The 25,561-nt window shown below is 39.1% G+C and overlaps 1 protein-coding gene across 3 annotated transcripts; it reads right to left on the bottom strand.

The window, feature by feature from the left end:
* Nucleotides 1–6,290: 6,290 nt before the first annotated feature.
* Nucleotides 6,291–25,557, bottom strand: LOC127653316 (seizure protein 6 homolog). 3 transcript variants are annotated; one of them, XM_052139962.1, is made up of 20 exons: nt 25,147–25,557; nt 23,823–23,901; nt 23,561–23,689; nt 22,332–22,550; nt 21,906–22,042; nt 21,520–21,712; nt 20,958–21,143; nt 20,559–20,742; nt 18,153–18,316; nt 16,862–17,056; nt 11,603–11,741; nt 11,306–11,502; nt 10,583–10,777; nt 9,610–9,804; nt 9,043–9,234; nt 8,913–8,951; nt 8,691–8,808; nt 8,243–8,272; nt 8,030–8,141; nt 6,291–7,666 (listed from the first exon to the last, which is right to left on the bottom strand). In XM_052139962.1, exons 2-20 carry the CDS (start codon nt 23,878–23,880, stop codon nt 7,637–7,639), a joined length of 2,712 nt encoding a protein of 903 aa, XP_051995922.1. In that variant the 5' UTR covers nt 23,881–23,901; nt 25,147–25,557; the 3' UTR covers nt 6,291–7,636. The 3 variants fall into 3 exon arrangements, with proteins under 3 accessions (XP_051995922.1, XP_051995924.1, XP_051995925.1); XM_052139964.1 differs by having other exon boundaries at nt 25,463–25,544; XM_052139965.1 differs by lacking the exon at nt 8,243–8,272.
* Between the last annotated feature and the right edge of the window lie 4 nt (nt 25,558–25,561).

Below are 25,561 nucleotides of genomic sequence, written 5' to 3'. Positions count from 1 at the left end.
TATGGTAAATGCAAATCTAATGTCATCCCTCTACTTATTTCTTTAGCAAAGCAAAAGCAAGCACAAGCACCAGTATCTAAGCAACCAGGTAAGCTTATAAGTTAAGATAAGTGAGAATACTTGAGATGTTTAAAATATTCACGACTATGCACAATCTTACTGCACAACGACCAATTGTGTCTTCTGAGTCTAATGTCTAATGGACATTTTCACTTGTGAGCAAAGCGGTGGCCGGGTCATTGATTTGTCCAGGTTTTTTATCAGACATAGGTGGCAACCCTAGAGAACACTCAGGACGAATACATAAACTATATTTATATAGTATGAATGAACTCCTTCACAAACCCAGACAGGAAGGGAGTTTATTGATAATGTAAGTGCTTGTGCTTGTGTAAATTACAACGCCTAATGCTGGCGGTTGTGCAAAAGATAGGGAGCTCATCCTAAAAGGGAGGAGCATAAATATATTTGGTTAATGGATAAACTCTAAACTCTGTGCTCTAAACAGAGAGGACTTGTGAAGAGAGAGACGTTACGTCTAGGTTGTAAAACCTTGCAAATGTGTTTTGAGAGGACCATCCTGCTGCAAAACCTACTGTTTTGTATGTCCTGTCCTGTACAGACACACCATTCGTCCTTGCCCATGAGGAGGTCATGCCTCTAGTTAAGTGTGCTTTAACACCAATTAGGCAAGTCTTACCCTGCGACTCATAAGCCAGGGCAATTGCATCAACAATCCAGTGAGAAAGTCTTTGCTTGGAGATGGACATTCCTTTTGTGCATCCTCCATAGCATACAAAGAGCTGATCAGACAGTCTGAACTGGCGTGTATGCTGAATGTATGCGTGAAGTACCCCACAGGGCATAACAAATGCAATTATTGTTCCTCATTCTAATTAATGGAGGAGGGAAGAAGGCCTGAAGGTGAACCACCTGCGCTGTGAAGAGCGTGAAGGGAATTAGGCACATAGCCTTTTCTGGGTTTGACAGAGGCTCTTGAAAGACTGGTGCCAAACTCCAGACATGAATTGTCGACTGATAGTGCATGTAAGTCACCGACCCGTTTTACTGAGTCCAGAGTCAGCAGTGGTGCGGTCTTAACGGAGAGCATGCGCAAATCAACCAAAGGTTCGAAGGGGGGCCCTGTGAGAACTTTTAGGACTAAGGTTAAGTCCCAAGATGGGACGGTAGCCGGCCGAGATAGGTTTAATCGTCTTGCTCCTTTATAGGCAAGCATGATTTAATCATAAAGTTCTTTAGAGTCGCAGGATTCATGTGCCTGATATGCAGATATAGTTGCCACATAAACTTTGAGCGTTGACGGGGTGAGTAGTGCGTCTATTCTCTTTTGAAGAAATATGATAATTTCATGTATGGAGCAGTTTACTGGGTCTTTGCCATGTGAGAGAAACCATAAATATTAAATAGTAGCTATATGAAAAATTATTATAAATGCCTGGGGTTTGTGAAGTTTTTTCGTAAGGTTTTGTGATGTTTTGCTGTTTTCTGTTTTCTGTTTTATAAAAATGTGTACGTTTGTGAGGTCGAAGCTACTTAAATTGCCTTGTAAAGTGACACATAAAGATTTACTACTACTACTAAGTGAACACCTTCCATTTTAATGCGTAGAGGCATCGCGTGGACAGTGCTCTGGCTTGTAAAATGGTGTTCATGACTGAACACGTCAGGTCTGGCGCGTCTAGCGCGCTCAGTTCAGGGGCCACACATGCAGGTTCCACATCTGGGGCTGGGGCTGCCAGATTGTGTCTTGTGCCTTATAGAGGAGATCCCTCCTCAGCGGTATTTCCCTGGTGAGAAGAAAGAATGGATGTTTGTTTAGATACATTTTTGGTACGCAATAACCAATTAGAATACATTGTTTGCTCTCAAGCAGTCTTTATTCCATTGGATCAGTTCATTTCAAAGCATTACCAATGCAACATTCTCAGTGATGATGACAGAACAATATCTGTGCTACATTAATTTTAAGGACTCACTGTAGGGAAAATTCACCAGGATGCAGCATCTCTGAAACACATTTTCTTGGTAAAAATTTTAAAACAGTACAAATACATAGCTCTAAAATCTAAGCTAAACTAAACCTTCTCTATTTATGCTTCTGGACCTCAGTTAAAATTCTCCCCATGGTTTGGGCCTTCTCATGGTGACTGACAGCCACTGACAAAGATGATGCTAGCTGCATCTGACCTAAAAATAATTTTAGCTTATCGCGGCACTTTCGGCCTGTTTCGCGGTCGACCCATCTGCCCACTCGATTCTCCCGATGGCCAGTCCGCCCATGATCGGCCCCAAAGTGCAGCGGCCCACCGGGAAAATGCCAGGTATGCCAGATTACCAGGCCAGCCCTGGTCTAGAGTGCAAAATGACAGGGTGTGAGAGGCTTTAGGCCTTGCTGCTGCTATGTGGAGTCAGGGATGGATTATGACTCGTTTTCATTGTTGATGGGTTTTCGAGCGTGATCACCAAACTGGATCGACCAACCTTAAAGCCCATGTTTCTGGTTCCAGAAGAACTAACTAAAGCAGCCTAATTGTGAGTTGATGAATAAATTAGGTGTATGCCTGGCTAAATAGAGGATCAAGTAGACTTAAACTGAGTGAGTGTGTCTGCATCCCAAACACTTTAAGGGAGACTATTCCATAGATTAGGAGCCAAATAAGAAAAGGATCTACCTCTTTTTGTGGATTTTGATGATCTAGGAAATTGACTGGCCAGAATTTTGAGTCGTAATGCCTAATAAAGAAATATTGACCTTTTTGCCTATACCACTTTCCACTCCTAATTCATCTACAAACAAATAGCAAAAACAAAAAGTTTATCCAATCAGAATTTATTCCTCGATGCTTACAAGCAAATTGTGACAACTGTTTCACAATTCACATGCCCGAAACCAAGCTTGTTAGCCAAAGCAGCACGTGAGTTTGAGCTCCACCCCGTCAGGCCTTTAGAATCTCCACAGAATCCCTCAATAGTGCAAATGAATGTGCATCTAATGTCAGATTGTCAGATTCATCAGGCAGTCAGATTGATTAATTTGTTCTTGGTATGTGTGTTCTTTAGGATATGTCCCAGTCCAGGCCTTTTAGCTGGCTTTGAGTGAAGCAATAAGACTTTAAGTGATGTACATAATTTGAAAGCGAAGAGTGAGAGATCTTGCTGACGAGTCGGCTGTCATTAGTGCTGGTATTTCCACTGAGTAAGAGATCCTTATGGATTTAAAAACCTGAGATGTTCCGCATGATCATGCGATTGATTAATTAAACAGGAGAGGAGGACAGATTTTCACTTCAAGCAAATTGGTAAGTTATTTTTTACATTGTTATAGCAACCTCAGGAGTTTTGTAATTGTAAATTAGGCTGCTTGAGCATTCAGTGTCAGACTTTTTTGAAAAGTAACCATGTACCCTGATGAAACAAAATGTATTGCTAGCTAAATTTAAATCACAAATATTATTAGAGAGTTTTTCTTCGTATTAGACCTCCTTGGTTCTGGCTTTCGTGTGTGGATGTGCTTTTAAAATGTCAGTTGGTATTATTAGTTGACTGCCACATAATATATGATTGTATGATAATGCATAAGATGTCTTATTCATTGTGAAACTGTGTTTTCTTAATGGTATGAATCGCACTGAAGGCCTAGATTTAAAATGCATGGCCCATGGGTGTCGTCAGCATAACAGTGGAAACTTATTCCACGAATCCTGATAATATCCCCCAGGGGACGCATATATAAGGAAAAAACAGAGGCCCTTAAACTAATCCCTGTGGCACCCCATACTTAACTTATGTTTGATTTGACAATTCCTCGTTTACACAGACTAAGTCCACAAATGCAAACATAATTCTCAAGCCTATTCAAGAGAATGTCATGATCTATGTGTCGAAGGCAGCACTAAGATCAAAAAGCATTAGAAGAGAAATACAGTCGCGATCAGATGATAAGAGCAAGTATTTTGTAACTCTGATAAGTGCAGTCTCTGTGCTGTAATGGGGCTTAAATCCTGACTGAAATTGTTCATATATACTATTTCTCTGTAGAAATTAACAGTTGTGAGGACACTACCTTTTCGAATATTTTCGACATAAACGGGAGATGGTCTATAATTAGCCAATTATCGAGGATCAAGCTGTGGCTTCTTAATAAGCGGTTTGATAACTGCTATTTTATGCAAGTTTCTTGGGACATGTCCTGAGGATAGCGATGAGTTAATAACATTAAGAAGAGGTTCTGAGATTACAGAGAATATCTCTTTTAAGAGCTTAGTTAGTATTGGATCTAACATACATGCTGTGGCTTTTGATGTTTCAATAAGTGATTGAAGTTGCTCATGAGGAAAATTATGAGACACTGTTTTCTGAGGTACTATGACATACGATTGCATAATTCCAATTTTATGCAATAAAATAAAATTCAGTGAGATTTTATTGAAGTGGCCAAAATATTTTATTTACAGAGTTTATGATTTTATTTTATTTGAGAGTGAATAACCATTAAAATTTTGTTCTCTTCATCACACAGAGGGATTGATATTTTGAGACAACCAGACTCAAGAGCAGAGGAATAGTTCAAAGGATTTATTAACAATAATAATGAGCAGTCACTGGGTTGAGGAATGTTGATAATCCCGACACTGGCTGCAGCAGCAGGAAGCAATCTCCAATGGCATGCGCGTCGATGAGTGTGTGCATTGTGGAAGTCAAGAACAGATTCATAGAATCTTCCATGAAGCTAATGAGATGCAGAACAATGGCCAGCAGAGATGAGCGAACTTAACTCCCAACACATGGGCAGAGAAGAAGTACCCTCCATGGAAGACCAGAAGACACGCAGCAATACTGGAAGGCAACCAAACACATGACACATCGGCAACCAAAAGATACACGAGACAGGACCAACTAGGCAGAGAGAGTGAGGTTAGTACTCAACATCAAACAACAATCTAAGATACTGAGAACACAACAGGCTTAAGGAGGGAATGAATTAGAGGAGAACAGGTGTTGCTCGGCACGCTAATCAGTGGCGTGATCAGCGTTCCCCTGGGAACGATCAATGTTCTTGTATGTCGGGTTCTTGTGAGGGAAACAGAGGGGGCTGATAACCGAGGCTGCACTAGAAGGGTGATAACCCCGTAGACGATGACTGCAAGGAGTTGTGGGTGTACTGACCCAGACTAAATGATCACTCCAAGAAGACGGATTACGGGAGGCCACACGGAGCAGGGCCTTTTTCAGCTCCTGATTCATCTGCTCAGCTTGCCCATGTACGACCAGGGTCTCGAAGGGACTGGCAGCGGTTGGAGGAGCCCGACTGGGGGTTCACAGGATGTCTTATTAGTCGCACAAATGGGGCAAGCGGCTACGAATCGACGTACGTCCTGTGCTAATGATGGCCACCAGAATCGCTGTCTAATGAGTGTCTGAGTGTGAGTCACTCTGGATGACAAGTGACACTGGATGAGTGACTGTAGGACATGCATCCGGGCAGATCACAGAACAAATAACCGGTCCGCTGGGCACATGTTGGTGGGCGTGGTGTTTCGTAGTGTTGCACAGACTTTCCCAGGATGTCATGCCCATCACACAAGTGGCAGGTTGAATGGTATCCGGCGGGATGGTGGAGGTCTCAACCTCGAAACATCGAGATAGGGAGTCGGGCTTGACGTTTATAGAGCCTAGACGTTAAGACAGCACGAAGTTGAAACACTTGAAAAATAGTGCTTAGCAAGCCTGTCTAGAGTTGAGTAATTTGGCGCTACAAATATACTCTAGGTTCTTATGAACTGTCCAGACCTTGAAAGGTAACCCTGAACCCTCTAGATTATTGGGGGATGAATGACATCACAGTGAAGAATCGCTATACTTTACCATTGATGTCCTCAGCCTTCGAACTCTTGCAGGGAGCCTCCTTCTTTACGAAGTTGGACTTACACAACGTTTATCACCCTGTCTGGATTAGGAGTTTGAAGCAACATTTGGGTGAGTGAAAGATGTCTGAATTTCTTTAGTTTTGGGTGCGGTATCTCTTTAAGAAAATATGTATTTGGACCGTTATTTATCCTTAAACTTGGACCTCATTAAAATTACACCTAATAATAGACACCTTGTATGATGAGCTAATTCACTCTGCTGAAAACAAAATTCAATTAAGTTAAAGAGTTATAGTTAAACATTTTATTAAAAGTGCCATTTTCAATGATAAAGCTTTTTTTTTTTTTTTTTTACAGTATATGCCAACATTTATTATTAAGACATGTTTAGACACGTTCACCATCCAACAGAGACTTTTATTTAATAGTAAATCTCAGCAAATAAATAATGTCTTCATAACAAGTATATAATGTTGATAAATAAATAACAATCAAGTAATACTAGAATGCGACAAAGCCCTCCACAACATGGGCTTTGGTAATGGCACAGTGGAAAAGACGAAACTCACTGCATTAACAAGAAACTATGAGATAAATGAAAAAAGGCAATTTATAAAAAGCATTTCAATCCGATTACTGCATCACAGCAAGCAGTTTTTTTTTTCTGTATATATTTTTTTCGACAGTGCATATGCAACAACATCAACTCTGATAACAATGACAGTAAGTATAATTGATCATGAATTCTAAGCTGAAGCAGTAAAATATACAATCGTTGCGTGCCGTAAGCGAGAGGACATTCCGCTCCTCTGAAACATGGTCATTCAACATCAAGCAGAAATATATTCTTAAGAAACAGCAAAGAACAATATGAAATGCTGGCATTGTCCTCATTATTACATAATAATACTATGGCAATCAGTGAAACATGAAGTGATGTCACATTATGGGATGTATTTTGGCACTCAATCAGTTTTGTATACAGAAGCTTCAATATTTAATCAAAATATTTACATTCAATATGTTTGTGTGATCATGTGTGTGTATGCATGTGTCTGTATACAAATATGTGAACATGAGCATATAGTTTATGTATATCAGATAATATACTTTTGTGTACTGTCTCCCTTTACTCCCTATGTGAAAGTCTCTCTCTCTCTCTACACACACACACACACACACACACACACACACACACACACACACACACACACACACACACACACTTTTCCCTCTCAAAATTCTTACAGCAAAACCAGACTTTTCCCTCCCAGTCTTCTCTTTCTTGTCTTTCTCTCCTTGACCATTTTACAGTCCTTAAGGCACCAAACATGCCTGGTTAGAAAACATGTTTGACTGTGAATATAATACTGTTGTTATACATTCATAGGCACACACACATCCATGCAAACATATGCAGATGTATGAACTCAAAACAATGTTGTTATTACTTTCACCAATTCATTTTTCTGATTCACATATACAGCCAATAATATACACTCATTCATCAACCCACAAACATGCTACACAGGCACACATAAAAAAAGCAACAAACACCCATTTCAAACAAATTATTAGTAAATCAATAGATAGGGAGGAGAGAGCGAGACTATGTAGAGTGGGATGTGAGTGTTGGAATTAATTTAATAAAACCAATGAATGTCTTGCGTAGAGAAAAATAACAGTATCCCTTCTTTTCTTCTCTTTTCCATTCATCCATAATTTGAATACATTAGAAGACTCCAGCCTCAGATGGACACCTCATATTCTCGTGTGTCCTGCATTTGAACAGAAGAAGAAAACGCACACACTCACACTTTACTGGCAATCGGGACAGAAAATTCCACTGACATCTTCTAGGGCCTAAGTCACTTAAACTTCCCATCAGGAAAAATGTGACAAATTGAGATGAACGAATTCTCTCTGTTATGATGTCTTGGCAGACTTAAGACTATGCCTGCAGTTCACGTCCTTCTGTACCATAATCAGTGAGTCATTTATTGCTTAGTAATTTACTCCTTAAAAGGAGTGTCTGTTTGGTCCCTTTTATTTCTTCATTAAAATTTCAAGTTGGTATTCAGTTACAAATCATTTCAATGTACTGTAAATCCATAAAATCTGTTATTTTGTGAAAATCTTACCCCTGCCTCATAGAGAGGGTTGTTAAAGTCAGACTCCACTGTAATGGGACTGTAAGAGTGGGTGTGAGATAGAGACTTCCAGAACATCGGTTTCCACTGCCACCTACACACACTGCGAGAGAGAAAGAGAAGGTGATGGAGGTATTAGCTCAGAGAAGCAAAACAAGGAGCAGCTGTAAATGCATTTTTGTTTTTTAAGTCCATGTCTGTTACCTTTGTGGCCATCTGCATGCTAGTGTACTCCTAAAAGTTGATCAAATGAGCTTTTAGCAAATATAAGCATTTACGTACAGTGTAATGTATAGTCTTTCTCTTCCAAAAAAACGGACTAAAAATATTTATGACACATCTTGCACTCCAAATTGTTTACCAATAAAATTCTCTCTAGAATAAAAAAAGTCCCCTCTCCCTAATAACATATACTTCTGACTAGCAATAACAAGCAGCAAATCATAGTTCACAGCTGTGATGTCAACTAAAGTCTATTGCTATTGTAAAAAAGACTTGCCCTTCGATGTGTTTCTCCCCAATTTCCTGTTTTAATAAGAAATATGTCAACACAAGAAAGAAACATGTACTCATCAAGCGATTTTATGGGGTCTTATTGAATGTGGTAGAAGATGAAACTAAAAGCAATTTAAAACAATCATCTTAAACTTACTTGGTGTAGTACATGTAGATCCCACCAATCAGAAGGATGACCAAAATGATTGGCAGGATAATAGCCAATGCAACGTTCTCACTCAGCATTTGATGAGAGGCCTCTAATGACTGAGACACTGAATAGAAGGTAAAAGAATAACATAAGCATCATAACTGACATCAATGGGCCAGATTACTTAATCAACATACATAACATTGATACAATGATAGTCAACTTTACCCTCCAGTTTATGATCATCCAGTAGCCCTTCATAGACCACTGCAAACAAAGAAAATATTAAGTATTATCCTCTTTAAGACAAAACATCCACTCTATACTGTAGGTATTGGATTGGTCCACCTCTTCTTACCTTTACAGAATGGTGGTGGGCTGTTCCACTGAGAGGGGTGTCCTGGGACACAGTTGATGATGACTTCCCCAATGAGTTCATAGCCCTCGTAGCAGAAGAAGCGCAGAGTCTCACCTGCCTGGTAACTGTGCTTATAAAGAGTCTGGTAGCCATTGTCTGGCACACCCGGGTTTGGGCATGGATCATACTTCACTGTTTATCAAGGGAAGTAATGCACACACACAAATATTTACATGAAGAGAGAGACAGGTAGACACTGTATGATTGATGGCATAAACTGCTGGGCAAAGGTAAAACACCTTAACTACACATTTCATAAAAAATTTTTGATTGCTTAGAATATAATCTGTCCCATGACTGATTAGTTTGGCTAAACTATGATTCAGATTCAGAGGAAACTGGGTTTGAAAATTACAGTAACTACAAAATCTAAAGACAAAGTAAATAAAAGAAAAAAGAAAATCTATTTTTGAGCCCTTAACCTTAACCCCACCCTTTACCCTATCCCAAAAATGTGACTGGTTGATAGGAATGTTGTTCCAGGGCCATTATGGTCCCTCTACTCACAGACACATTTGGGGCTACGGTCACTCCATTTGGGCATGCCAGTGTCTCTGCCATGGCAGGAAATCTGGCTCGGGCCTTCTAGCTGATATCCTTGGTTACAGGTGAAGCGTACAACCGTTCCTACAGCGAAACCAGACTCGGGATGTACTGAGCGAGCTCCATTGACCACCTCTCCTGGATCAGGGCACTGCTGGACTGGAGGTTCATCATAGCAGGACAAAAAAGATATTACAGACAATATGAATGAATAAATCAATCAATACTCTGAACTGATCAAATAACTATTGGCTAGTAATCAATAAACAATCAATTACCCTACTTCTCTGTTTGTGTGTGTATATATATATATATATATATATATATATATATACACACACACACATATACTGTAGATATATTCACTCACAGAGCACTTTATCAAGAACACCTGTACACCTACTTATTCATGCAATTATCTAATTGGCCAATCATGTGGCAGCAGTGAAATGCATAAAATCAGGCAGATATGGGTCAGGAACCTCAGTTAGTGTTCACATCAACAAATGTGATCACAGTGATTTCAACTGTGGTATGATTGATGGTCATACCAGATGGGCTGGTTTGAATGTTTCTGTAACCGCTGATCTCCTGGGATTTTCATGCACAACAGTATCTAGAGTTAACTCAGAATGGTGCCAAAAATAAAAATAAAAACATCCTGTGAGTGGCAGCTCTGCTGATGGAAACACCTTGTTGATGAGAGAGGTCACCGGAAAATGACCAGACTGGTTTGAGCTGACAGAAAGGCTACGGTAACCCATATAACCACTCAATTGTAGTGAGCAGAATAGCATCTCAGAATTCACAACATGTTGAACTTTGAGGCAAATGGGCTACAACAGAAAAAGACCATGTAGGGCACTTTATAAGGTCCATAGTGTTCCTAATAGAGTGCTATATATAACAATACAAAAACAGATATAACTTGGCTCACTTTTCACACAGGTGGGTGGGTTGTTGCTCCAGGAGAGATCCCATTGGCAGGTGATGATGTCAGAGCCAACAATGTCATAACCAGGTTGACACTGATAGGTTAGCACACTGCCTCTGACCAGAGATGTGTGGGAGGAGCTGCTCCAGCCAAACTCAATAGGAGGGAGGGCAGGACATGTGTCATTGCGTTCCAACTCTGCAAGAAATGGGAGGAAGTGACATCATAATAAACAATTTACACTACAAAAGTTAAAGGCTGCATCCGAAATTCTCACTGCCCAGTCAGTCAATGACTTCACATGCAGTTATTTATGTATGAAGGAACCTCATAAGGATGCTTGTTTTTTGAAGGCCTTCCAAGGCACCAAAATATCATGTTTAATTGTCTCAAACTATTTAAGTGAGCTTCAGACACAAACAAGAATATATTTATAAACTATAATGCATAGTTCTTGCTAAAAGAGGGAGTCATAAGTTGAAAGAAAAAGGAAAACAAGACATTTATAAAATAAAGTTTATTCTTTCAACCAACCAACATGCGGGTTTATTGGATATCAAATATCTATGCTGCCTTCAAAAACTCACCAGATTAAGGTATCACAGTAGCCAGGATACTGAATTTGAATGTGGTTTGATGCCTACCAACCTCTGTATACAGCCTCTGAAGACAGCACTTTTAAGCTTTCAGATGCAGGCAAAGAATGTATTAGCTGATATACTTTACCTCGGTAATGGATAAGGAATCCTTGGCTAAGGATAAATGTAGAGTCATCAGGATCGCTTTGAAACTGAATGGTGACCTCAGAACCCCCAGATATGACCCTGAACCTCTCTCTTGAGCCCAGGTACTGTCCAATCACATGTGACATCAGATCATGGCCATCAAATATGGTGAGAACATCATTATGGCGGATGTTCAAGCTGCAAGCATAAGACTTTAGTTGTCAAAGGCTGACCAGATTTTAGTTCAAATAGAATCTACAGTTGAACTAGACAAACTCAAACACTGAAGCATACTTACATTTGTACATCCAGCTCAACTCGCTTGTCCTCGCTGACATGTATTTGCCATACGCAGTCCTGCCCCTTAGAGTAGCTCTGTGGCCAATCAGGAGACAACACTGTTCCCACTGGGTCTGTCAGCTCCCCGCCGCACAGCGCTAAGTGAAGAAGAATAAAACAAAACAGTAAATCTACCACTTTCAAATCACAACCCTGCTGAAAAGACCAGAAAACTGTATGTTCTGTTTTGGTTGCTGGTTCCCTTCATGGGACTCTAGTGTGATGGTGCCCCCAGTAAATTGTATTATTCAGATGTAGTCTGTTGTACCCAACACTGACCATAAATTACTTTATCTTAAGTGCAGAAATGTATATATGTTTTAGTATGCATCTATGTACACCAGACATTGTGATTATCAAGATGATTCATAAGGATCAGTGTCTTAAAACAAAACATTTTAGTGATTTTTAATGTATATCTTTCATTTTCCTTCTTTGCAGAGGCTGTTTTTGGTGTCAATGAAAATTAGAATTGAGACAAACTGACTAAGGTATGGAGAGTAATTGGACTTCTAATAACAGAAGCAACATGAGGTGACAAGCATTAAATAAAGTGTAATGTAATGTGCAAATGAATGTACTGTATGTGTCCAACAAACAAAATAGATGTCGTCAAGGCAATAAAAAATGAGGAAGAAACTGGAGAAGGATGGCTCCCACACAATGCTAGAATATTCACATCAGGTTAGTGTAATCTTGTAGACTCTGTTTATGTTGAGTGAACCAAGCGATATATCTGTGTCATGATATAACATGTCATGTCCCACACATGCAGAATAATATCTTACCTTGACATATCATAAAGCCATACTGTATCATTTGTATGGGAACAGTCCTTTTTTTTTTTTTTAGATAATAACAATGAAGCAAGGTTAAAGCTACCAGAAGATGTTGAACACACAGACCCTGGTACAGAGGATTCTCCAACAGAAGTCAAATGAAGAAGAATGTAAGTTATCTTCATTTTTTCTGTGTGAGAAAATGTGTGAAATCCAACCAAAATTTAATAAAGTGCTTCATTAGACTGAAGAACTTCCTTTTTCCTTGGAAGATGAAGTCGAAAATTACTTCTTAAAAGCTAATCAAAGTAAAATGTAGGTTTATTTAGCTTTTCTGGGTTAAATTTTCTGTAAACAATATAAAAACATCAGTATTATATTTGCTTATATCTCTCTCTCTCTGTATAAAGATCACAAGAACTGCCTAGTGCACTAAACATCTTTTACTCATTTATTCCTCACTCCCAAGGATATTTGTTCACCCTTGAAGTCTGTCTTGGCAAAAATTAAGCCAAAGAAAATTTACGTTTTCGGTTATTTTTTTTTTTTTACTATAATCAATTTATTAAATGTCTATTATATTTGCCTCTCAGTCTCTTTCTGTACAGACCAGAAAACCCGTCTAGTGCACCGAAGATCTTGTACACATTGGTTCCTGACTTCCAAAGTGATTTCTTAGTTCAGACTTCTAAGTTTCAAGTTTGATTTCTATAATCAGTTTATAAACTGTCAATTAGATTTCTCTCTCTCTCTCTCTCTCTCTCTCTCTCTCTCTCTCTCTCTCTCTCTCTCTCTGTTTAGTGTGCAAACTAGAAGAACTGCCTAGTCGACAACAGATTTTTCACTCATCTCTTCCTAACTCTCAAGGTCACCACTGAGAAGAACGTCTTTGCAAGACCAAAGAAAATGTAAGAATTTGTTAATTTGTGATTTTATTATTTATTCAATGAAATAACTTTAGATAATGTTGATTTGTCTGTCATTAACTTGCGACTCTATTCTTTTGAATTTGTTCACCAAAAAGACTGATTCATTAAGTGTTTTTGTAAAAAGAGTCTTTAAACGGATGGTTACACAAAAATGAAAAATCTCTGATTATTTACTCAGCCTCAGTGTATGTCTTTCTGTAGGTCCATACGATGCAAGTGAATGGGGATGAGAAACTTGAAGGTCCAAAAAGGACATAGAGGCAGCACAAAAGTAATCCACATGACTCCAGTTGTTAAATCCATGTCTTCACAAGTGATATGATATGTGTGGGTGAGAAACAGATACATTTTTTAGTCCATTTTTAATGTAAATCTACACTTTTATATTCTGGTGTGGAAGTGAATTCCACGCATTCAGCCACATACTGGTCAGTGCTGGTCAAAGGTGGAGAATTATTGTAATAAAAGGACTTAAATCTTGACCTTTCTTACCAAACATATCATATCACTTCTGAAGACATGGATTTAACCACTGGAGTCATATGGATTGCTTTTATGCTGCCTTTATGTGCCTTTTGGACCTTCTGAGTTGTGGCCACCATTCATTTGCATTGTATGGACCTACAGAGATTAAATATTCTTTCAAAAATCTTCATTTGCATTCTACAGAAGAAAGTAAATCACATCTGGGATTCGCCCCTGAAAGAGGAGGAAGCAGTTGAGGAGAAAAGAAGGGTAGGACTCTTTTAACTTACTTGTTTAGTACAATTCTGACTAGACTCTCCCTCACACACACACAGAGCGAGCGAGAGAGAGCGAGCGAGAGCAAGAGAGAGCGAGAGAGAGAGCGAGCGAGAGAGAGCGAGCGAGAGCGAGCGAGAGAGAGCGAGCGAGAACGAGAGAGAAACAAATGCAGCTATTAGGGTTGGCACTAAAATAACTACTGTAATCATACAAATGTATTCTATTTTTATCTGTTGTTTGATCCCTTTCATTTGTCTAGAATGTCCATGTATATTGTATTAATGCAAGGCTTTCCTTTTTGCATCCACTGTGATAATTGGAAAACAATGAATTAATTGCATTTTACCTGTTGCAGGTTTTAATTTTATTTATTTTAGTTCAATTTAGTTGATTTATTTTACTTTTAGTTAAGACCATTGTAAATGTTTTGTGTATGTGCACTGAACAAAAAACACACAAAAAGCAAGATCAATATAGTAATTGGTCTAAAGGACCTGATTTTTTTAATATACAAAAATAAAAACATTTCATTCAACTGTTGTTTTGTGGTTTAGTCTACATATATATGATTTGGGGATAATATGGCTCAGAAGAGATTCTGTGCAGAAATTGGGGTAGATGAGGCTTGGGTGTGGCTCAGTTATGGGGTTTCTGGTTAAAGGCTGGTGTTGATATGTTATACATAAGGCTGAGATTCGGTACTGATAATATATATATATATATTCTGGCCCAGTGCAGGGCTATGGGCTACTGATCAGCTAAGATTTAGGCCAGTTATGGCCCATGCGTGGCCCTTGTCTGAAAATCCAGATCTGGACCACACTAGAAGGTCGTAATTCATTGCTTTATGTGGGCCAAGGGAAAACAGATTATGTGGACCAGAGCTTGGCCAGACAAAAGTTGCTATCTGGGTAGACCAATCAGCAGTGAGCTTGAATAGATTTCAGCAATGGTTAAAAGGGTGAATAACCTGTTTTTTACTTTATTTTCATAGTAAATCCACTGGTATAAACATTTACTTATTATTATTGTTTTACTGTTGCTAAAACTGCATATTCGTGTGGTTAGAAATGTAAGATGATTTAAATTGGTGCATCATAGACCAGAAACATCATGAGCTGGCTTTGATGTCATGGTCAGAAGTTATTTCAATAATAGTGCTGTCAGTCGATTCACTTTTTTAACCGCTATTATTCGTATCCTTTTTTTACTTAATTGCGATTAATCACAGATTTTGAAAGTGCTGAAATTTGACATTATATATACTTCATTTCCTGTAAAAATGCATTTATTTCCATATTAGGAAAGAAAACAAAGCAATATTGCTCCTGCTGGAGGGCGAAGAGAGAGATGCATGCAGCAATATTCCAGTGTTTCTATTTATTGTTCTGAAAAGCCAACATTTGTGTAGAGGCTGAAGAGCTTGTGAATAAAAAATTTACGTTGACTGTTTACCTGCCCCCGCTTCCTCCTTTACAACATAAAAGAGACCTGTCAAAAATATGTAACAATATAATGCATTCTTAAATTTTTTTCGAACAAAGCCTTTCACATTATTAAGATAGAAATGCACTAAAATAGCACCAATCCACTTTCCTACATCATCGTTCATGATTTGCGTTTGGGTGTCAACGTCAGCGTCAAGCTCGTCTTTGAACTCCACATGAAAAGCGCTTGCAGATAAAAACATTCATTCTGCTTTTGGTGATAGTTTAGACTTGATGTGTGCAGACCATTTACACGGAAGCGCTGTTGTGTGTGCGTTGTGAAGTGTGCATCAGATTAATGACTCCAGGCAGACAAAGGTTCCACCCTTCCTATACAAGAGGTTATGCTTGTTTATGCTGTATTAAAAGTAAATGCGTCAATCGCGATTAAGAAAAATGAACATGTTAAACTTTTTTAATTAATCGCATGCGTTAACGTGTTACTTCTGAAAGCTCTGTGAAATATATCCATCCATCCATCCATCCATCCATCGTCAACCGCTTATCCTGTGTACAGGGTCGCGGGGGGCTGGAGCCTATCCCAGCTAACAGTGGGCGAAAGGCGGGGGACACCCTGGACAGGTCGCCAGTCCATCGCAGGGCCACACATAGACAGACATACACTCACACTCTGTGAAATATATAACAAAAGAAATTCACATGTATGTTTTTGGTAAGAAAAATAATTTTATTTAATAAAGTGGTAGAAGTAACTCTGGAGCGTGTCAGGAACAGAACAGAGTATTCGTCTAATGTTGGTGCAACGCAATGGACGCATCTAGTGTAGACAGCATCATTGATTATAATGGGAGCTATTTACTTTTGATGCAACACAACGTGTGTTAAGTAGCATGCTGGTCTTTTCAGCAGGGAAGCCCTGGGCTATTTGATAAATTGAAGTTTATTTAAGCCCCAGCAGGTAAAATTTGAGACTCACAGAATTGTCCTGAAATTGCCTAAATGTGCTGAGAAGGGTTTTTAAATCGCCTTTGAATCACCATAATTGAGAATTAGGATAATGGTTAGCTCACAGAATTGTAAAAACCACACAGAGCTGAACTACAGGGAATCTCCTATATCACTTTTAGACATAAAATAATAAATAAATAAATTATTTTATAGACATGGCCTGGAAGTGAAAATCTTTACAATTATTTTCAAAATCCTCATCCAGTAATCACAAATGACAACTGGAAATGTCATGGGAATTTATTGGAAAATAGTGTGGAAACCCTGAAATACTGAAAAAAAAAAAAAAAAAGAAGCAATTATTTCATACCTCTGCAGACTGGCTCACTCTCATTCCAGTGAGGTTCACTGGGGTCCACACACTCCATAACTCCAGACCCCTGCTCCATAACAAATCCAGGAGAGCACGACAAGGTTACTATGGTACCCAGTGGGAAGGTGATGTCACTGCTGGTGAAATTCCCATGAGGCAGGTAAGGTTCATAACAATGTTCTCCATCAAAGGCTGAAAGCGAAGGGAAGAATAGAAAATTATTTAATGTTGTAAGTGAGAGTAAAACAACCCAGATATAAAGGAACAAAGCACATGTCATTTTGGTATTCTTTTACTGAAACTTTTGAAACATTTACCTTGCATCAATACTAAGAAAGGGTTACTGGTGCTGAAAATATGCTAAGACACAGAAGAATAGGTTTATCTTGTTTATTATGTATGTTTTTTTCTTATCATCTCTTTTTCTTCATCCATGTGTCTCTGTCCCCTGCATACAGTGTCCTTTACCATGATGTAGGCATTTTCCCTCCCTCTCTCATATACACACACACAAACAAATGCCTGCATATTTCCATTCTATGACATTTAGCTTCCAGTTTAAGATTAAATCTGGAGGTGATTATGTTACCATAGGCAATACAACGTAAACAAATAAATAAATGATCAATCCAAAATTATACATACACATAAACAGATACATATACATGGTATATGCATTGGTCCAGTTGAATGATCTTGCTTTTAATTCAAGCTAACCAGGGTCCAAAATCAACCACTTTTATGACTTTTTGTCATAGTCCTGTCACTCTGTCAGTCTGGGATTTTGTCTGACAGGACCGTGGCATCATCGTCCCGTGTTTGTCTTGTGTTTCGTTGTCTGTCTTTGTGAGCACAAGGTTATGGTTGTATTCCCTGCTATGTGCTCTGTCTGTTTTGTTTCATGTCGTGAGCACGGTGTCTGGATCCTGACTTCCTGTCTGGTTCGTTTCGGTCCGTGTCGGGATCCAGACACTCGTGCTCCATGTCTGTCTATTATTGATGTGGGTGCATCGCGCTTATGTCATCTTGGCAGCATGCATTCGCATCACTAGTTTTGTCTTTATGTTGTGCTGAGGTTCGTTCACTTCGGTCTAAGGTGTCAGGTGTGTTAGTGGCCGAACTCTAACATAGGTGACCTGTCTTTTTTTTGTCGCCTGCTGCGTGCATCGCATCAAAAAAATCCTTTATTTATCACTCTGCGTTTGGGTCCTGAGCCTCATTATTCACTGCTAATCATGACACTTTCAACCAAGCAAAGTGGATCTCTCTCTCTCTCTAAGTGTCTTACCCTCGTAGCGGAATGCCAGCAGCAGAGGAATGGAGGAGGAGTCTGCGGTGAGCTCTACATAAAGAGACATTCCCTCACTTACGAAGCCTCGCTCTGGAACATCATCCAGATCTGAGTCGAAAAGAAGAGGAGCAGTAGAGCTATTCCCACTGCGCACTATCAACCTAGGAAAGAGAATTAGAGGCAATGTTGGATAAGTTACGCAAAAAAGCAATCCACTACAGCAACAGATTACTAATTACTTCTCTAAACAGATATGATTACAGATTATCAGATTACAGATTACTACATCCACTATATGTCAATTCTTCAGAAGCCATATAATCACTTTTATAATCAATTTAAGTCATTATTCACTCTCATCTCAAATCATTGGTGAGTTGAGTATGCAGCGAATATGCAAATATGGCAACTACAGCACATGTTAGATGTCAGTAACATCACACATCATTGGTTCTTGCTTTTCTTGAGACCAAACATCATGACATCACATCTGCGCCAAAGATGCCATATATGCATATTCACAGCAGGGGCATAGATAAACCCCCCCACACACATTATTTATACCATGATCAATGGAAACATGGGTAAATGCTTTATGCTGCAACCCCCCAAATGTTAAAGCCAAATCTATGCCCTTGATTCACAGCATACTCTGCTCATCATCAATATTTTATGCTGGGTTTAATATATTCATTTGGGTATATTTCAGTTATAATGTCCATTTTGCTGACATATGAAAGACATTCTCTCTCAGCTAATGCTGTCAATTATCGAGGGAACCTTCTGAGTTTGTTTATTCCAAAAAATATAATTCTTAAAAATTAACAACAGGGCCCAAACTATTAAGTTAAATTGCTATTTATTAAACAATTATACAGTAATAATCAACATAACCTAAACTGTAAAAGTGAAAGATCAGTCTTTGGGTTTTAAAGCATTAATTTACCCAGAAATGGAAATCCAGAACTTTGAAGCTCCAAAAACAAGGTATCTATAAGACTCGATTGGTTATATAAATTTCTTGTGAAATTATATGATAGGTGTGGGTGAGAAATAGATCAATATTTAAGTGCTTTTTTACTATAAATCACCACTTTCACTTTCTTTTTCACAAAATTTCACATTTTGAAAGTGAAAGTAGAGATTTACAATAAAAAAATATATATATATTTACATAAATATTGATCTGTTTCTCACCCACACATATCATATCACTTCAGAAGACATGTATTAAACCACTGGAGTCTTATGGATTCATTTTTATGTGGCCTTTATGTATTTTTATAGCTTCAAAGGTCTGGTCACTTGCATTGTTAGGACCAACAGAGTGGAGTTATTCTAAAAATATTTGTTTGTATTCAGCTGAAGAAAGAAAGTCAAACATCCGGTATGGCATGTGGGTGAGTAAATGATGAGAGAATTAAAAATTTTGGGTGAACTATCCCTTTAAGGATTGATATTAGGCTTGTCAAATGAATATCTTGATTAACTGGAAAATGTGTGTGTGTGTGTGTGTGTGTGTGTGTGTGTGTGTGTGTGTGTGTGTGTGTGTGTGTGTGTGTGTGAGCATGTATTTATCACTTTGTGGGGACCAAATGTCCCCATAAGGATAGTAAAACCCGAAATTTTTGACTTGTGGGGACATTTTGTTGGTCCCCATGAGGAAAACAGCTTATAAATCATACTAAATTATGTTTTTTGAAAATGTAAAAATGCAGAAAGTTTTCTGTGAGGGTTAGGTTTAGGGGTAGGGTTAGGTTTAGGGGATAGAATATAAAGTTTGTACAGTATAAAACCATTATGTCTATGGAAAGTCCCCATAAAACATGGAAACACAACTGTGTGTGTGTGTGTGTGTGTGTGTGTGTGTGTGTGTGTGTGTGTGTGTGTGTGTGTGCACGTTTTTGTGATTTACGAGGACAAATGTCTGCCAGTTACAGGATTAGTAATCACAAGGTTATTATGTATAATGTGACTTATGAGGACATTTCTAGTGTCCCCATAATGCAAAACAGCTTATAAATCATACTAAACTATGTTTTATTGAAAATGTAAAAATGCAGAAAGTTTTCTGTGAGTGATTAGGTTTAGGGGTAGGGTTAGGTTTAGGGTATAGAATCTATAGTTTATACAGTATAAAAGCCATTATGTCTATGGAAAGTCCTCATAAGACATGGAAACACAACATGTGTGAGTGTGTGTGTGTGTGTGTGTGTGTGTGTGTGTGTGTGTGTGTGTGTGTGTGTGTGTGTGTGTGTGTGTGTGTGTGTGTTCTGCAAGAGGAAGTAATAGAGGTTTGGAATGATATTTAGGTGAGTGAATAATAACAGTATTTTCATTTTCTGTGAAATTATCTTTTAATACACAGTATATGAGCAAGTCATCAGTGACAGGAACACTTACTTATCATTGTCTTCATCAAGAGCCACCCTCTCAAAGTGGAGGTGGAGCCTGTGGCCTTCCTTGGCCTCCAGCAGCCAATGGCAGCTCAGGTTACTGCCAGTGCTATGGTTACTTGCAGATGGGAGGGTTGGAGAGAGGATGCGGCCCACAGTGGCATTTCTGATCCATCCACCACAAGACACAACTTCAAAACACACATTAAAGATGGCTTAATATGACTACTGCTATTACACTGAATCAATAGTGCAAATAAAGAATGAGATCCAACAGCCATATTTTTGTTTTCAAAGTTAGAGCAAAAGAAATAAGGATTTATGAAATCAAAGGTTTACAGCATTAAATATATAATGTATATATGCCACAATAATTCTACTAAATGCGAAACAAAGAACTACCTACCCACACACTGGGGTTCTGGGGTGCTCCATCTGGGTCGAGTGGAGTTCAAACAGGTTGCATCTTCGTGACCTCTGACTTCAAATCCTGGATCACAATGGAAGTGAGCCTGACCGCCAGGGTGAATATCAGTTACAGTCACTCCACCACCCTCAGGGGAGAGGGGAAATGAGCAGGACAGAAGGAACGCTGGAATAAGTGTTGTTAAAAAAATTTGAAAATACTATTAATCCAGTCAGGTTAATATAATTCCAACAGATAAATATAATTTTTATTAAAGGGATAGTTCACCCAAAAATGTACATGCCGTCATCATTTACTCTTCCTCGTGTCATTCCTAACTTATATGACTTTCTTTCTTTCACGGAACAAAAAAGGAGATGTTAGGGAGTATGTTAGTCTCAGTAACCATTCATTGTCATTGCATCCTTGTTCCATACAATGAAAATGAACAGTTACCAAGGCTGTCATTCTGCCTATCATTGGAAAGTCATGAGGGGGAGTAAATTCATTTTCATTTTGGAGTGAACTATCCCTTTAAAAACAGCCATTTCAAAAAAGATACCTTGATAGCGAAAGCTGAACACCCCATGATTTGCTCGCTTCAGGCTCTTATAGTGAATATGCACTTGATTGGTTGAACTACGAATCACCTGACCTTCTCTCATCAGAGTCTCATTGGCCAAAAGCTCTGGAACTGCCCCACCCATCTCCTGAATGGTAAGTGACTCCTCTTTGGACAAGTTTACCTTCTTCACCTAAGCCAGAAAGGTAGTGTTACCATAACAACAGCTAACGATGATATCCACAAAGATTATATCAAGGGCAAAGATTGCCCATGCAAATGCCAACAAGCTGCATCAGTTACGTCAACAGCAGGTAACCATGGTGACCTACAGAGAGGCTATCTGAGGTTGCAATAAAAATATGGAAACGGTGAGGCTGTCATACCTGTATCTCAACACCGTATCCAGGATAAACAGTGATGCTATAGGTGCACTCCAGTGGGGAAAAGGAAGATGAGGAGGAGAGAGGATCAGGAGACTCAACTATTCCCTCCAATCCTGACAGGCTGGCATTACATTGCACTGGAGAAAAAAGAGAGAGAGAGAGAGAGAGAGAGAGAGAGAGAGAGAGAGAGACAAAATCCAACAAGACTTTTAAAAACACATGTTGTAAATACAATTTGCCTCTGACTAATCCATTTTTGGGTTACGACCCACCAGTTGAAAACAACTGGAGCTTCATCTTCAAATTACTTGATGTCTCCAACTGTTATGCACACCTTTTCCTCACCCTGGTTTTTACACTCAGTGTACTGTACCAGAACAGAATCTCAGAAAAGGACTAGAAAGGATTATTTATTTGCTATGATACCTGGTGTGTGGACTGTTGTAATTGTTGTTGTAGTAATTAGAGTGGTTGTGGTCTCTTCTTCAGCTGGTGGTGATGTCACACCACTCCCAAAACCTGATTGGCCAGATTGAGGTGCAGCAGATGAGGTCACTGCGGTAGTGAGGATGCCTGGTGACATCACTGTCGAGGGTTCTGATTCTCTGGCATACGGGACAGCCTGGGTCGGGTTGGTGGTTGTACCTATGAGTTTAGATCCTAGATTAATGAAAAACTAAACATAGCTCTACAGTGATGATGTAGAAATGGTTTTTAATTGAAATTATGTGCTAAACTTCTTTGCTTCAGGACACAGATTTTACATCAGGCATCAAGTGACTAGCCATCACAGAATCAAAACTGTTTATCGTACAAAATTAAACAGAACTGTTCTTAAAATCAAACACCAAAATGTATAAATATTACCATGAATATTTACCATGCCTTTCACTTCTACAAAGGGAAAGATTAATTTTCATCAAGATTCCATAGAGCTTGACTGAATGTACAGCCTTTGATGTCAACAACATGTCAAGGGATAGCTCACCCAAAAAAAATGAATCTCCTAATATCAATCCTTAAAGGGATAGTTCACCCAAAATGTTTAATTATCTCATTATTTATGCCATCCCAGATGTGTATGACTTTCTTTCTTCTGCTGAACACAAACACAGATTTTTAAAAGAATATCTCTGTAGGTGTAAGTGAATGGTTGCCAGAACTTTGAAGGTCCAAAAAGCATGTAAATGCAGCATAAAGGTAACTCCAGTGCCTAAATCTATATCTTCAAAAGCGATTTGATAGGTATGGGTGAGAAACGGATCAATATTTTATTCTCCCTGCCCAGTAGGTGGCGATATGCACATCACCAAAAACAAAAGATGTGAATGTGGAGATTTATAGTAAAAAAGTGCTTAAATATTGATCTGTTTCTCACCCACAGCTATCATATCACTTCAGAAGATATGGATTTAAACTCTGGAGTCTTATGGATTACTTTTATGCTGCCTTTATGTGCTTTTTGGAGCTTCAAATTGCTGATCACCATTCACTTGCATTGTAAGGTCTTACAAAGCTGAGATATTCTTCTAAAAATCTTCGTTTGTGTTACGCAGAAGAAAGAAATTCATACACATCTGGTATGGCAAAAGGGTGAGAAACTGGTGAGAGAATTTTTATTTTTAGGTGAACTCTCCATTTAAGGAGGGACTGACCTCTGCTCCCAGGGGTGTGTCCAAGGTACTCCTTACTCAGAAGTGCAGCATGGATGAGTTCTCCCAAGGGGCGGGGACTAGCGGTCATGGTGGGTGGAGCCTCAGTTTCTGACGTCACTAAAGATGCACCTGAAAAAGCCAGGATTAACCAAGAAATCTGAATATGCTGAATAGTTTCATCCTACATACTATGTTCATTCACCATGCGTATATAGTTAAACATACAATAGCACATACAGACTCACACATATGAGCACGTTACCTGAAGCCAAGCGCAGCAGTGTGGCACACAGTGTCACAGCAAGAACTGTGGATTCCATTATTTAAAATGAGAGGACAGTCTGGGTACAAGCAAAAAGGAGAAATAAAAGATGACAGTAAGAAAGAATGGTAAAAAGGGACAGATTTAAGATAAAAGATATTGTACTTAATAGATTGTGGGGCAGATCCACTAAAAAGGAATTGTGCCCGAATAGTGACCGGGCCACTTAAAGCGCCATTTTTGGCACGTGCTAACTGTGCTCGTTTAGCGCCCAATTCACAAAAGGAATTTTGCAGATCAGGAAATCCTGCTGAACCCAATTTGTGCACGCAATTTTGATCTTGCGGTCAGATTCTGAACGCAACATAGCCGAGGATGCCGCAGACCACCGTATTCGACCCACCCTACCGGGACTGAACTGCATCACTTTGGTTGCAGCGTGAAGCTTTTACCCATGTTTACATTGATCATGGTATTATAAATAATGGGGTTATTGTAGGCCTACTTGCAGATGGGAGGTACAATCCACCCCGCTCCCCCCACATACCCCCTGGAAACTACGCCCCTGGTTTATCCCTTTAAATTAGCTAATTTAGAGAAAATAAGAAGTGAATCAGTTTTAAAACAATGACTGCAATTATTAATTCATTATGAGATGCTCCTAAAATATATATATATTTTTTAGAAGTAGTACAAGTCCACTATTATACCATAATTGCTCTTTAAATCAAGCTGGAGAAATGCGTCATCGAGTTTTTCGATCTACTGCGGTATATCAAATATTATAGTCCCTCCGTGGCCCTGGAAGCATGTCAGTGCACGAGACATATGGCCCCTGCCTTTCCCGCGTTCACTGATTAGTGATGTCACCGCTATCACAAGTGGCCCGGTCACTATTCGGAACCTCATTTGGTATTTACCGCACACACCAATGCTGATAAAAATAGCTGCTTCATAATGCAAATGACAACATAAAGGAAAAAGTCTCCATAAAAACGGGTGGCCGTTAGTTTAAAAAACCCAAACAAACGAGAGAATGCATGCAGATGTTGATATAATGTTGCTGACACTGCGGGCAGAGCGTTCAGATCCGTCTGGTAATATATTCAGATGCTCTCCAAAACATTTCCTCTTATCCATCCATATAATGCAAGAAGCCCATCCCCCCCCAAACCCCCCCAAACCAAATCATTAACAAACCGTCTAGACTGGATAAACCTGCATCTTTCTGACTAAAAGCAAGAGTGCGTGAATAGAAACGCATCAAGAAAATACCAGTGTCTGTAATATATTCCAGCCAGAGGGAAACAGAAAGTATACGCACCGGCAATACGCAGTCTCTGTTTTATATTCGTCTAAACAAATCCTGAAGGGTTCTTCCCTTCTCCGGGAAATTCTTTGAATATTTAGTGTTTTTCTTTTTCTTTAAGCCTCGTTCTTGATGCTGCGTTTCAGGCGCGACGCTCCGTTTCTCACTCCACCCCCTTCCAAAATACCACAACTGGCGCTGCGCGTCAAACGGCTTTCAAATAATCGTTTGCACGCGCTCTGGGCCTACTTGATGTAAAATATGCATGATCTATTCACACCCAATCCACTGAAAACAATCAGTTGAACCCGTTCTTAGTTAAGTAGCCTACTTTTATTCGTTTTCAAGTCCGCTTAGGCCTAAAGGCAGGCTTGCAGATGAGTGAAACAGACACAGATACCAGCTCCCATACGTATGCTTGACGCGTTGA

Source organism: Xyrauchen texanus, chromosome 12 (genome assembly GCF_025860055.1).
Source record: "Xyrauchen texanus isolate HMW12.3.18 chromosome 12, RBS_HiC_50CHRs, whole genome shotgun sequence".
Classification (NCBI taxonomy): Eukaryota; Metazoa; Chordata; class Actinopteri; order Cypriniformes; family Catostomidae; genus Xyrauchen; species Xyrauchen texanus.
The sequence above is the reverse complement of the archived record's forward strand: the minus strand, read 5'-3'. Positions and strand labels throughout refer to the sequence as shown.

Excerpts from the sequence above, each read along its gene's own strand:
- LOC127653316 (XM_052139962.1), bottom strand. The coding sequence starts at position 23,880 with ATGGAATCCACAGTTCTTGCTGTGACACTGTGTGCCACACTGCTGCGC. Across the intron at positions 17,057-18,152 it reads GCTGGCATTCCGCTACGAGG|CCTTTGATGGAGAACATTGT; the intron begins GTAAGACACTTA and ends CTTCGCTTTCAG. Across the intron at positions 11,503-11,602 it reads GTTGAGCTGGATGTACAAAT|CTTGAACATCCGCCATAATG; the intron begins GTAAGTATGCTT and ends TTATGCTTGCAG.